The 14,920-nt window shown below is 28.8% G+C and overlaps 1 protein-coding gene across 2 annotated transcripts in view; it reads left to right on the plus strand.

Moving 5' to 3' along the window:
* Window positions 1-14,920, plus strand: part of LOC107451013 (proton channel OtopLc) — a 95,993-nt gene that overhangs the window by 69,817 nt on the left and 11,256 nt on the right. For both annotated transcript variants that reach the window (XM_016066966.3, XM_071187244.1), the window contains 2 exons: window positions 10,995-11,109; window positions 13,262-13,520. In XM_016066966.3, the coding sequence (XP_015922452.1) occupies window positions 10,995-11,109; window positions 13,262-13,520 (374 nt within the window). The remainder of the gene's footprint in view (window positions 1-10,994; window positions 11,110-13,261; window positions 13,521-14,920) is intronic.

Raw genomic sequence — 14,920 nt, forward strand, 5'->3', positions numbered from 1 at the left:
AAAAGGAAAAAAAAACAATAATAAAAGAACTCGCTTCACTTTTTTTCCTAAAAAAATGCTTAGCAGACCCTAAACAAATCATTTTCTCCGTGGTCAAAAATGTCAGAACAAATAACAAAGGAAATAAACAAACCAAGCGAAACTATTTCCTTTTGTTGAAATGATAATCTGTTTATTGGACAGTAAACTTCTTTTAAACCAGTTTCAAATGTTTTAAAATATAAAAACACGATATAAAAATATTTGTGACATTTGTCTATTATCGAAATGATAGATTATCTTCTTTTACGGTTGTTTTATGAATGTAGATCATGTTCATTTGGCTTATTTTTATACATTTTCTCTCATATTTAGTTCCTTTAAAAGAAGTAGGATTTATCCTACATTTTGATTTAGCTGTATTTTATGACAATTAATAGTTTTCGCCAGCGCAATAATTATTTTTAGATTTTATTTCAAAAACTTCCCTGTGCAAATAATTAAAATGACCATTTTTAAATGAACTAAAATTAATGTAAGTTATCTTACACATTCAAATCTTTTTCCTTTTAATTCTTTTATACGTTAAAACGGTCAAAAATTAATTTACTTTTGGTATTTCTATTCCGTTGTTTTTGCATTCCTTCCTTATATTTTCATAAATAATTAATCCCATTTTCCTTTAAAACCATTCTCTTAGTTTTTTTTCAGAAAAAAACATAGAGCCGAAATTAAAACAAAGTTTATTAAAAAAATTATTTTCTATTTCATTTGGACCAAATATTTGAGCGCTAAATTTAGTAAAATGTATTTACCATAATAATAGGAACTGTGATGCAAGATGAAAAAATACTCTTCAAAAAAGAACTTAAGCGAAGCTATCTGAAATAATTATAGTTTTCATGTTTTAATGAATACTAGTTAATAATAAATAATAATGAACGCTTTTTTTGCATATAAATGACTGACAATTGAATTTAATTTATAAACATTATTTTACAAACATTAATTTACAAACATCTGGATCAAATGTTTAAATAAACGTGTTAAATAAGAATTTTTGTGAAAATTTCAATTTCCGTTCGAAAGGTATAAATATTATATGTTTTGTTTTTAACCTCATTAATTTTGGTTTCATTATATTGCGTTTTTATGACAAGTTATAGCACTAGTGTAACTGGTCTCTCTCATAATCTTTAAACCTCTTTTTTAAATTACAAAAGTTTAATAATTATTGAGTATTTTAATTAAATAAATATACAGCTTCCTTTAACTATTATTTCATAATATTAATAATTAATCATATCATAATTATATTTTTAATGAGTACTAGTTAATAATAAATAACAATGTTGGCTAATAATAAACGCTTTCTTGCATATAAATGACTGGCAATTTAATTTATTTTTTATAATTACAAGCATTTGGACCAAATGTTTAAATAAACGTTTAAAATACGAACTTTTGTGGAGATTTTTGATTTCCGTTTGAAAGGTATAAAAATGCATGTTCTGCTCTCAGCCTCACTAGTTTTGGTTTCCTTATATTACTTTATGACAAGTTATAACACTAGTGTAACTGATCTCTCTCATAATTTTTATATCTCTTTTTTAAATTACAAAAATTTAATAATTATTGCGTATTTCAATTAAAAAAATAAACCGCTTCCCTTAATTTTAATTTTATAATATTAATAATATTAAAACATTTGCACGCCATCCTTAGGTATTATCAATGCTTTTTAAACGTTTAATTGTTTTTAGGTATTTTTTAAACAATATAAATACCATTGTTTTTTCTACCTGTTTAAATTAATTAAAAGTGAAGCGTTACCACAGCCCGTTGTGAACCAGGGGGTTTAGGACTCCACAATTTCATGACTATTGCATGATTAAGGCAATGTGGTCAGCATTGCGCACAGGCAGCTTTTACGCCCCAGGCGAGATGGTTCCCAACGATTTAAATCTGGGTGGGCATCAAGGGGGATCGAACCCCGGTCAGAGTGACAGTTCCGTGCTTTAGCCGTCGAGCCATCAAATTTAACCACCGAACCTCAAATTATTTAAAAAACAAATATAACCTTGGAGGTAAGTTTAAAACTTTTACATTTTATGAGCATTTAGCGTTGACTTAATAAAATATATTGTTTATATCCCGTTTTTCTTATATGTCTCATACTGACATTGCATACCATTTTTAAAGCAGAATAAGAATTCGATTTTTTGATTGCATGCATGTATAATTTTTGTGCAGAAAATAGTAACATAGGAAATTTTTTAAACAAATTGTATTTAACGGTTTTAGAGATAGAGGGGAAACATGGAAGGATTGAACCTCTTTTTGCAAAATTATCTTTCTAATTTTCTTCAAAATAATTTTGATATTATAAATATACATTATTTCCTAACACATATTTTTATTTTTTACTTAAATTACAAATTACCCTAAATTACCCTTTTTAATAAAAAAATTTCAAAAACGTTAAAATATCTCTAAGAGGATTGTTTGGCCCACTATGAAGAAAGCCTGACCAATGGTAATTAAAATACTTGTCAAAATTAAATATCTAAAGGCATAATAATCTGAAATATCTTAAGTATCTAAAGGTCCCGCAGTGGACTGATCGTTAAGACACGGTTCCCAGCAGATCACCGAAGTCAAGCATCACTGGCTACGGTCAGTGTGCGGGTGGGTGACCACTTGGATCAGTCTGCGTAGGGACCGAGGGTGTGCGGTATTGGTCCTCGTTAAACTGTGCTACCGTAAAGTGCTCGACTTCGCGCGCAGGTCGTCGGGCTACCGAAGCGGGGGTGCCATCCCCTCCGCAGAGGATCAAAATTGTGATGGCATGTCTTCGGATCATCCTCCGGGATGTTTCCCAGACCGTCGCCAATAGCCCATTGTGCAGCTCTAGTGCGACGTAAATTAACAACAACAACAAATATCTAAAGGTATAGCAAAAAATTAGTGATGAAAAATAAAAATCTGAACTAAAATTGTTAAAGGAGTCCATTTTGTATCAGAAACCTAACTATGCAATTAAAATTCTATTATTCAAAATTTTATTTGTTTCTTGATCTTCTTAATCCTTTGGTAAGTTTTTTTTTTATTTATTTATTATTATTTTCATGTTTTACCTCATCTCAATTTTTCCTTTGGCAGAGATATGTCTAAATCTCACCTCGCTTAGAAGCCTTTTTGTAAAAAAAATAAATGCATATGTAAATAAAAAAAACATATATTAAAACTGTGCAATAGGTATACTAGCTTTCAATATATTAATCTAAAGATAAGTAAATAAAGAATTTAATGACATAGGACGCATAAAAGAACAACCTGCTAAAAAAAAAAGAAAAAGAAAATTACTTTTTTTAGATAAAATAGGCATCACGTGTGATTTCTCCTTTTTTGCTTATGGAAATGACCACATGGGATTCTGCTTAGCCGCTTCCTTTATAAATTTTTTTGAAAAAAAAATGCAAAAAATCGAAAAAAATTTTTTTTTTATTAATAAGTACAGGGAACTAAGACAAAATATAATACACAAGTTTCAAATTTTAATTTTTATTATTTAATGGGTAGAAAACCTTTAATTTACCATCAGTTTGCTAACCCGAGTTATCTCGGGCACAAAAAAAAAGTTAAATATTAGCTTTTGTATGATAGCTTTCAAAGCAAGGGAAAACTCAAAATGATACCTTCCAAACGCTAGTGAAGTGATACGCCATTTTTTTTTAAATTCTTTTTTCTTTGTAAATTCAGCAATTATCGTATATACAATCACGCAAAACACGTGTGCAGTCTCACAATCCAACAGCAAGAAACTACTAAACAAAACTTGGCAAACTTCCAATCACAGAAGATAATTATTATTATTATTATTTTGCTTCCGACCGAATAAAACAAAACGTACTGACAAATTATGCTATACCCGAGTTTTCTCGGGATAATAAATATTTGCAATATACCCGAGTTTTCTCGGGATAATAAATATTTGCAATATACCCGAGTTAACTCGGGATGATAAATATCTTCAATATACCCGAGTTAACTCGGGATAATAAATATTTGCAATATACCCGAGTTAACTCGGGATGATAAATATTTGCAATATACCCGAGTTAACTCGGGATGATAAATATTTGCAGTATACCCGAGTTAACTCGGGATGATAAATATTTGCAATATATCCGAGTTAACTCGGGATAATCAGGAAAGCTGTTAACACCATGTTGCAATTTGAGAATCATAAGCTAAATAAATTTATAAATATAAAAAGACCGAGTTGATCAAACAATTCTTTCCCCCATGAAGTTATTATGGGGAAATTTACACTCCATATTTTTCGTGTAGTGTTCGCTATCACAAAAAATAACCACCATGTTTTTAAAAATGTATGTATAATATTTTATTTATTTATATAATTTATTTTTCTACAAATTTTATTTATTTATATATTTTATTTATTCATATCCAAATATTAAGCCTACTTAAAATTATCTATCTTCAGTTGAGTGGCTAAAAATAATTAAAAACAGTTTACCAAAGTAGCAAAAAATATATAAAAGAACCAGACATTACGGTTTTTGTTCTTACAATCAGTTAAAGAGTAAATTCATTGAAAAACTCTCCTTCAAAATTCTATTTAACCTTATACAAATATTTAAGAAAACTATTCAATAACAATAGTTTTTTAAGGACTGGACAGTTTGATAAGGATATTTTAGTAAGTTAATAGTTAACACTTTTTTTTATTAGCCTTCACTTTTCAAAACTTAGCAACTTCTTCTGTATTCTTTTTGAATACTTCATTCTCGTTCAATAAAAGCTTCTTTCGTAAGATCACTTTTTAATCCTTCACAACTTTTTCCTTATTGTTCTTTTATCATGCTATTTAACTTTAAAATATTTTATTGTTTTTTTTATCTAAGGAAATTAATGGCATATGTTGTGAAATCAAACATTTCTTAAAACGCTTTTAATGCTTCTTAAGCATGTCTTATAAAAAAATTAAAAATCTCTCTAAAATAAATTCAATGCATCGAAATGTAAGAAAAGTTGGTGGAGAGGTAGTTATTTTTTTATCTCAAAAAACCTAAAAAAATAAAAGTGGACCCAAGTTCAAAATTTTTAGTAAAGTTAATTACAATTTAAATTTTCTAATGTAAGAAAACTGAAAATATATTATTTCAAACCAAAGACGTGAAAGCTCAAATTAACTTTTTTGCTACGAATTTTGACTTAAGGTACCGCAAAAAGAAAAATTTTCAAACAAAGATAAAGTTTTCTTAGTCTAACAGTATTTATTTATCGAGAACATACAAGAAATTTGATCCAAAACTTTTTATTTGTCACAGAGTTACGGCAGCTTAAATTTGGATTCAACATTTTTTATAACGGTTTGAACACATATGAGTATAATTATACGTTGCTGGTCGCATCCCTATTATGAAATGCTTCATCGTGTACTTCTGAACAAGTCATGCTAGGAAAGAGCCGCTAGCCGCGTATGACGACATTTCTGTACAATTACAATCCTGATGTTGTACTCAAACTCCCTTGGAAGTTTGTGGTTATCCCCCGTTGCATATTATGTTTTTAAACTTGCACATTTCCAGATTTAATTCGAAATTATCTAAGATCTGTTAAAATATCTCACGCTATAGAAGAAAAAAAAATTTCCCAGTGTAATTTATTTAAACATTTGGTAAGCTTGTTACTTTCGCGAAAGGAAACTAATTCTTTGGGAAATTATGAGCCCTTTAACTATCTGAAGTGAAATAAGGAAGTGGATGAAAGTGAATTGGTTAATTTTTTATTCATAATAGCTCTTAATTTAAAATGTAACTCTCTAAATGAAAAGTACTGAAGCCTGAAACTTTCTCAGCTTTTGCTATTTTTCTTTCTTTTGCTATTTTTTATAATGTAACAGACGGTTGACTTACTTATTTCAATTCAATAGGTTTTCAATCTGAATTAAATTCTTTTTAAGGCAAATTAAAACAAGCTGTGGAAGAGTGATCAGGGTCAATTAACTTTTATTCTCTTTGTATAAATCAAAACATGCAAAAATGTAATCAACCTTTAAAATTTTGGTAAAAATTTCATTTTAATTGTCTTAGAGCTTGATAAATTAGATAAATTTATTTATGGACTTGCTACATATGTTTCCTTCATCAAAAATCATTAGAAATGTGGGCGTTATTTTTCCCTTAGCATTGGTTTTATAAATTATAAAATAAATGTACAGTTTAGCAAGTAAATATGGTATATTAATGAATAGTTTTTATATTTGATGACGCCCTCATTTTTTTTTTTTTTTTACATAGACATGTTTAAAGCCCGATTTAGGAATTCAGGTGTAGTAAAAAAGGGAAGGCCTTCTGAAACTAATAGATATTTTTAAATCGCCATAGTACAAGAAAATAAAAAAGTTTAACGAAATTTTGACGTAGTAAATACAAGCGTATGATATGCCAACATCTTTTTTTGAGAAACTTTTCATCATAAATTTTCAACTTCGAAGGAAATTTTTAAAATTACATACTAACAAATTTGAGAATGTGAGAGGAATTATAAATCGACTATGTCAACCTCTGTCAAATCTGAACTTTTTTTTTAAGTTTAAGGCACATTTGATAATATTTTTTTGTATGCTGCATGTACAAAAAATTGCAAGATATTTTAAAAATGTTTCAAAAAAAGAGGTTCGGTATTTTTTTGAAAAAATAATCATCTTGTGAATAAATAATTGGCAGAAAACAGAGAGATAAGCTCTGGCTAGTTTTGGAAAGTCCTACAGGCTCAAAAAACTTCAAAAGCACTTCTTTGTGACAAATTTCGTGAATTAATAAAATTGCATTATTTGAGATAATCCATTTTACGAATCATGGCATCGCAAATTTAAGAATTTTTAATGTGAGGATAGTAGGAAATTACAGCTTTATCATGAGCTTAAACCCGAAAACTTCGTATAGCTAGCTATAACGAGCTTGCGTCGGGCCAGGGCTTGGGCTGAACCAGTTTCATCTCGAATAGAAAAGACAACTATTCAAATAAATTGACAACGGACATTATAGAAGCGTGCCTAGACCTCGTAAGAGTCAAAGTTTTGACTACAGCCCAGTACCATAAGTAATGCTCTGCTACTATAGAATAGTTCACATTTATATTGGTTAAAATCTAGTCAAAAGAAGAGGGAAAATGCAGATTCTAGTGCAAAAATACTATATATAAAATACACACACTTCAAAACACAGATAGTTAAAATGTGAAGGATAAACTAAGAACATCACTGTACAATTTAATTCTGTCATAGTCTTTAAACTCTACATGGGTGTATACATTAAAGAATATAATATAGTTGTAAAATTAAATGATTTGAAATATTTTAAATCTAAATAATAAAGGAAATAAAAATTCTGATGTAAATTATTATAGAATTAATTTTACTAGGTTATTTTAAAAACAATCAAGGCCTAAAAACAATCAAGGAAAAATTAACTGAGGGGGAAAAAAACAAGAAGCCGAGAATATCAAATAGCTCACAATAATTATTTTTGGAATTTATTTACATAAAAAGTTAAAATTAACTTCTTTCCGAGTTTCTTAAGTTGAGTTACTTACTATTAGCTTAAAATGACTGTTTTCTTAATTTCTAAGCTAATAAGTTATTTTCCAGGCATTCAAAATATGGTGAATTTCTATTTTATTTTTTTTTCTTGAGCAAATGTCAATAAACTACACTGCTGTCTGTAAGATATTAATAAATGTAACTAAATAAATATACAAAAAAAAAATTGGATTATTTTGAAGACTGAATTTGAAGAATTTTTTTTTTTTCCCGAATTGTCATGTTTCCATAGAATCACCAGTATAAAACATTTCAGATAAAAAAGCTTTGATAGTCTTTGATAGTCGCTTTAACATATTTATTTTGTCTTAAAGATAAATACTATATTTTTCGACAGATGGCAGCGGCATTCCGCGTTTAAATAATATAAAGTAGGAAGAAATCTTCACCTGGAATTAAGTGTAGGATTATGAAAGTCTGTTACATGTTAATATATTCTTAAAAAGCACAGATTATTTGCCAAGTTATTAATTGAGCATAATACTTAGTTACTAATTAAACAACATAAATAACTGCATTTTTTTGCAATAAAAGTTATGCCAATTACAGTTATAATACTATTTTTCTCAACAGATGGCAACACTAACTCCATCAATTAAATATTTTAGATGCCTTCTATTATTAACGAATTGATTGACGTATTTCAAAGATTAATTTTATTTTGATAACCAGAACTTTAAAAATATATATATAAAGTTCTTAGCCATTTCAAATTCCCAACTGAATAATATGGCTATTTAGTATAAAATCTTAATATTTGTCAATATAAAATCATTCGAATGTTCAATAAATAAATAATTGAATCTTCATAGCTTAAAATATAATTTAACGTGCATAAACACAAATATTACAGAGTTGCATAAGAAAATAAAGAAACTGAGCAACAAAATTGAGATAATGATTGATAAAAAATATTTTTTCCCTTGAAAAATAGCTATATTTTTGTTGATATAAAGGTTATTAAAAATTTTAAAGCTTGTTTTTAACTAGTTCTTTCACATATTCCATAAATGTTATTAAAATGTTATTAAAATGTTATTAAATGTTCCTCTAAATAATAAATTAAATATTTAGGAGGCAAAAATATAAATGCTATCAAAATCTATCAAATTACTACTGAAAAATACAAGCTTGAAAACATCAAAACCTGTTAGATTACCAGATGAATCGAAGACAATTGGAATGCGCTTATTAAATATTCGTTAGTATTTTATCAGTCAATCAAATTGGTTTCAATATTTACAGTTCATATTTTTAGTTCAATTTATTGATTTCTTAAATTTCGCCATTCTTAAAATTAGATGTATTTTTTTAATAAAAAAAAAAGATGTCTAGAAATTGCTAATAAGCTATGACACCTTCAAAACAATTTCAACAAAACGATGGCGAGTCCGAAGATTTTCGTTCTTCAATAGTCACCAGCTAGGTAGCAGAATTTATGCAGAGAATCTGCGTTAAGTCCAAATTTGTCTGGCACCTCATTGCAGTTATGCAGAGATTATTATTGCAAAACATTCAGTTTTCAACACACATGTTGCAAAATCTGCAAGTATATAATAATCTTAATAATTATCCATAAAAACTTCATGTTGTTTAAATTTCAGTTGAATTTGATACAATATTTTTTTAAAAAATGGAATAAATCAGGATATAATAAAGCCTGTAATTAAGTAACAGAAAAAGAAAAAATCTTTACTTTTTGTGTGTTGCGAAGTCCTATTATGTTTTGAGATGTTTTAGGAGGGAGTCTTAGCAATTTCCCCAAATGTACTTGCTTGCTTTTAAAAAACGAAAATAAAACTGATAAAAAAAAAATCTGCAAATGCAGTAATAATGTAATAATGCCCTATTGGAGGGTTTCTGTAACCGAAACCACCAGTATTATGAGAAATACCACTGCTTAACAATAAAAATATCTGATGAACGGGAATTAAAACTTTGTATACTAGATCCGTTGAACCTAGAATAAAAGTTATGAGAATTTTTAGTCAAGCAGTTTTTATCAATTTAGTCTAGCATCCTAAAATTATTACAATGAAGGGGTGACCAAACCATCTGCCTAGTCGTCAATGAGTCAAAAAAAAAAACAAAAAAAAAGGAATCTCTATTAGTATCACAAAATCTTTTCTTTCCAGGGGCCTCTTTTTTTCTTTAGGGAAGAAAAACAGCTATCACATTAACTTAAAGCATATCTGACTTCGTAGTTTGTATAGCATATGAGATAACAAATTCTCTTGGAAAAAAGACTATGCATGGTATCTGGTACTATTTAAAGAAAATTTTTAAGATTCGAAAATCTGTTTCCTTGTCAGAAGGTCTGGTTGAACTGAAATTGAACAAGACATCATTTTTGCGTAAAAGAATACTTGGGGTAGGGAATCATTTGTATTCCGTGGGTTTGTTGGTATAAACAGAGATTTATTAAGCACTGTCGATAAAAACGATTAAAAATCTCATGACTATTCGTCAATAATAAGTACACATGAAAAACTTATAAAAGATTTTCCGTAATTATCCTTCTTGATACATAATATATTACAAGACTTCTTGTTAAAAATTAAGTAAAAAAGTACACTTATGGGGGTCAGAAACGAGTATTTAAGCGAAGGGGAGGAAAACGTTATTGAAATCTATTTTGTAAAAAAAGCGACTGAAACATTGAAGATTTTTATTGAAATATTATACTTTTCTTCTATGTTGGATCATAAAGTACAATTTTATAAATACCCCTGTTCATTTCACTCAGGTGAATAAATACACTCATTGAGATAGTCAGATTCGGAATTAAGGAAACGTACATTAAACGCTGATTATCTTCTAAACGTACTCTCCGCATAAAGATCTTAATTTTATTTACATTAAAATAATAAGTGAATATTATTTTAGAAAAAAATTCTGCTTAAATTACCGTACTATATGATAATGAAATTTCAAATTAAAAAAAAAGAACATGTTTCTGGTAAATAGAACCAAAATATAAGCTTTTCAAACCATTCATTTTATATTTTTTCCATTCTTATGGTACCCGAAATTCTGGTTTTCAAAATTATAGTTCCTATTACCTCACATTTAGTAAAAAATAAAACACTGAAAAGTAAATTCAACTAAATAAATGATTTTTTTTTTTGCCATGCTCTTAAATATCATGGAAAAATTACTAAATTTTATAGCATTTACCATATTTTATCACATCTTAGTAGTTTATTTTACCAAAATCAATACCTAAGTACTTCGGTTAAAATTACCGAAGTTCTTGGTGTTCCAATAGAGTCGGTAAATTTTACCGTATTTAGGTAGTTTTGAGCATTTTTTTTTTACTCAATGTATGATTTATCTTCTTATAAACTGATTCAATGTTAACAAATGTATTTTTTTTGAATAGAACCCAACAGTTTATTCTGATGAGCTCGATCTACGCTCAACTGCTGGTTGTTATATGCGTGGTGTTTTTTACGTCAGAAATTGTTACTCCTCGAGTTCCTCTATTTTATTTTGAGGTAAGTTGATAAATTTTAATTTTACCAAATTGTTACTATATCGTATTAAAATAATGAAAATTATTATAAAAATAATAAATCGTTTCTTGACAATTTCTATACTTTCAATAAAGTAACTGGTTTATAAAGAATTATTGGTTTATAAGCTTTTAAAAGTAGTTTTGAGTCTTGTTTTATTTTCATAATTCCATTGATACGTTCTATAATTTTAGTAAGGTGATTGGTTTATTAAAGCTATTCAGACTAGTTTCAAGACTTGTTTCATTTTATGCCATACATTATCATTAAAACCGTAACCGTTTAAAAGGTCTAGCATTTGAAAATGATTATGTTATTATATAAATGTTAAAATATATAATAATGATTATGCTACCATATAAATGTTTATTAAAACAGCGAATTTTAATTCAATTTTCCGACAATTTACAATTTAACTGATAATACTGAGGAACAATTTCTTTTTCTGTCTTCCGTTGCATGAGATTTAGAAGATCTTAGATACTTCAGATCTTAGATATCGCTGAATTCAAATCTTCAATCGGTTTCTTTCTTCTAACTACAATTTTTTAATGATATTTGTAGTTTATTTCTTTCGAAATATTCAAGTTTAAAGACTTTATATGTGACAGAGGGTCACATAAATGTTACATCAAACTTCTAGGGGAGATAAGGCTCATCATCAGGATTAAAATTGCATAGGCATTCATGCCTGGAAATGTCATCATAAGCCACTAGTGGCGCTTTCCTATTATGAACTGTTTCTTCTCGTGTTTTTGAACAGGTCATAATAGCTAAGCACCCCTAGCCAGATACGGCAACATTTCCGGGCATGAGTTTCTATATAGTTTTAATACTGATCGTCTGTCCTAACTTCCTTAGAAGATTGTCACTACATTTACGAAACCCCTTGCAATTTGTAATGTTTTTAAACTTGTACAATAAATAGGCTAAAAATGTTATTTTAAAAATAAATCTGTAGTTTTAGAAGCAAAACTAATTTCTAATCCCCACATTAATAATAATTTATTATCCCCACACTTGAATTAGGCACGATCAAAAAAATTTGATCACAAAAAATTTTTTCCCAAGTGAAATATAAGGAGTTGATGAAAAAGTAAGGTCACACCAATGTGCAATATTTCCTGAAACTCGATGCAATGTTGTTATAATTTCCCTTTAAATATTTCAATATTCATTGCTCACCAATTCAATTAGAAGCCCAGAAGAATATAAAAAATACTGTATTTTTGCCTATAGTTGAAACTGATTTATATGACATTTATATATTAAAGTTGTTTTCGCTATCTATTCTTTTATGTTTACATTTTATCAAAAGAAATATGAGTTTTTTCGGGAAAGTTGGTTAATTTAAACGCATAATCACAGGCTATTTAAAACAGAATGAAAGTGATATAGAAGTAAGGTTTAATACAATCAGATGAATGGGAGTAAAATGTTTTAAAAGAAATGACAAAATTAGGCATCTTCGATTTTATTTTACTTTTAAAATAAATTTAGAATACGAAATAATAGCAGTATTTCTTTTTGTTTTTCAAAAAAATTGCTTTTGTTTTTGTATATTTTTTAAAAAATTTTAAGAACGAAATTTAAGAATACTATTTTTTTTACAACTCGCGTAATTGATAAAAATTCAACGAAATCCTAGCACATTTTGAGAGGCAATGAAAAAAATTTGAGAAAACCATTTACTTCGATAGATCTATTTGAAATTTGAACGTGTCAATAAATTCTGCTAAAAATCTTTGTAAGAAGAAAGGCATACAGATTTGCGACAAACTACATCCATGAAGACGTTACAAACTTGGAATATTTACAAATTTGAATGGATTGTTTACAAGCGCCTATCAACATTATTTGCAAACATCGGACAAATATTGTTACCATTCCAGAGACTTTTATTTTTACTTAAGTCCAAAAAATAATGTCAATAAATAAAGACAAAAGGTGATAGATTTGTATGGTTTACTGCATTCTTACTAAGTTCAAAAAGAATCGCAGGCACCATGGTTTACTATCTCCATTCGTTTTTATTTATTTGATCTTTCTAACTGTCAGCTACTTTTGAATAACTGTTAAAAATATTATCTTGTTACCTTTTACATCTTGTAATTAATTACGATTTTCTTTGTAGGGATTTTATGTGTTCTTGTATTCTGTGAGTCTTTTATTCCTTCTCTATGTTTACACATATCTCTTAAGAGAGCCAACATCAAAACCTTCCAGAAAGTTGAATCTTATGGAAGGATTACGAATGAAAATGGGAGAAAAAGCTCCAAGAAAAGAACTCCCAGAAACAAATCTAGCAACTATTAATCCTAGGCAAAAAAAGCATCGAATTTCAGAAAATGACAGAAGTCATGGAAGTTTGTTTCTCAGGATCGGTGCAATAGGTAAGTCAATATATTAATTAGTGTAATAAATTAGTTGTTAAATTTTGTACAAGGAGCTTTCTTAAATAGCCGGACAATTTTAATAGCAGATTTAGTTGGAGCCAGCACTGTTCATTAACATTCAGGTACCTTATTTCAGATTTAATTTTCTCATTAAGGGAGTTGCGGAAAAATATTTAAGGTATCTATGGAAAATTTATTATGAACAGATATATTGAAGGTTAGTGACAAGCTGATTGCAAAGATGTGCAACATTGCAAAGATGTGCAAGGCTTTAATGGCGACAGAGAAGGCCCTAAAATTCTCACAAGATGTAATTTTGATAGAAAAGTTAGTTTTTAATTTAAAAATTGTAAGTTTTTTATTGATTCATAAAGTATATAGTGGATGGTTATGTAGAAAGCATTATAGCAGGTGATGGAGAGGGCTGAAATACACAAACTTTTATCGAAATTTTTAGTGACCTTTTTGCATTAATGTAGCTGAACTACAATGCAATTTTATCATTTAAGGCTTGAGTGATAGTGAGAATGTTAGCGTAACCTTTAAAATTCTGAAAAAGAAAACCACAAAGTAGTTCAACAGAGTTAAATCGCATAAGTTTTACACCAAACTCTGATCATCAAAACGGGAAATTGCACGTTGAGAGAAAGACAATGCTCAAAATATTTCTCATCGACGCATTTTTTTCCCGCAGAGCTCTATTTTCAATGGGCTACTAGCAGTAACAGTCTTTTTTTCTTGTTGGCAGTAATTTATGGCGCAAAAATGCGCAAGATTCAAATTTTGCATGAGTTTCGGGACACGTGTTCACTCAATAGAAAAGCGGACATTTTAGTGTTCTAAAAATTAAATGAAATGGTTTCTCATTCGTTTTTCGTACTATTTATTTGTTTAAAAGAACCATAAAAGAGATTTTTTGTACTGTGCTTAATAGTTTTAAAGAAAAACAGGACAGTAGTTGTCTTAAAAAAAACTCTTTACGTAAATTTATTGATCGCCTTATGAATCAATATATATATATACACTGAAGAGCCAAAAAACTGGTATACCTGCCTAATATCGTGTAGGGCCACCGCGAGCACGCAGAAGTGCCGCAACACGAAGTGGGATGGATTCGATCAATGTGTGAAGTAGTGCTGGAGATAATTGACACCATGAATCCTGCAGGGTTGTCTATAAACCAGTGGGAGTAAGAGGGGGTGGGGATATCTTCTGAACATCATGTTGCAAGGCATCCCAAATATGTATGCGATGTCGTAGATTTGATGTTTTACCGGATTTCCGATACTCACGGTATACTTGTGAAATGGTCGTACGTGAAAATCCAAATTTCATTGCTATCTCGGAGATGCTATGTCCCATCTCCCGTGCGCCGACTATAACACCACGTTCAAACT

This window comes from Parasteatoda tepidariorum, chromosome X1 (genome assembly GCF_043381705.1).
Source record: "Parasteatoda tepidariorum isolate YZ-2023 chromosome X1, CAS_Ptep_4.0, whole genome shotgun sequence".
NCBI classification, from domain to species: Eukaryota; Metazoa; Arthropoda; class Arachnida; order Araneae; family Theridiidae; genus Parasteatoda; species Parasteatoda tepidariorum.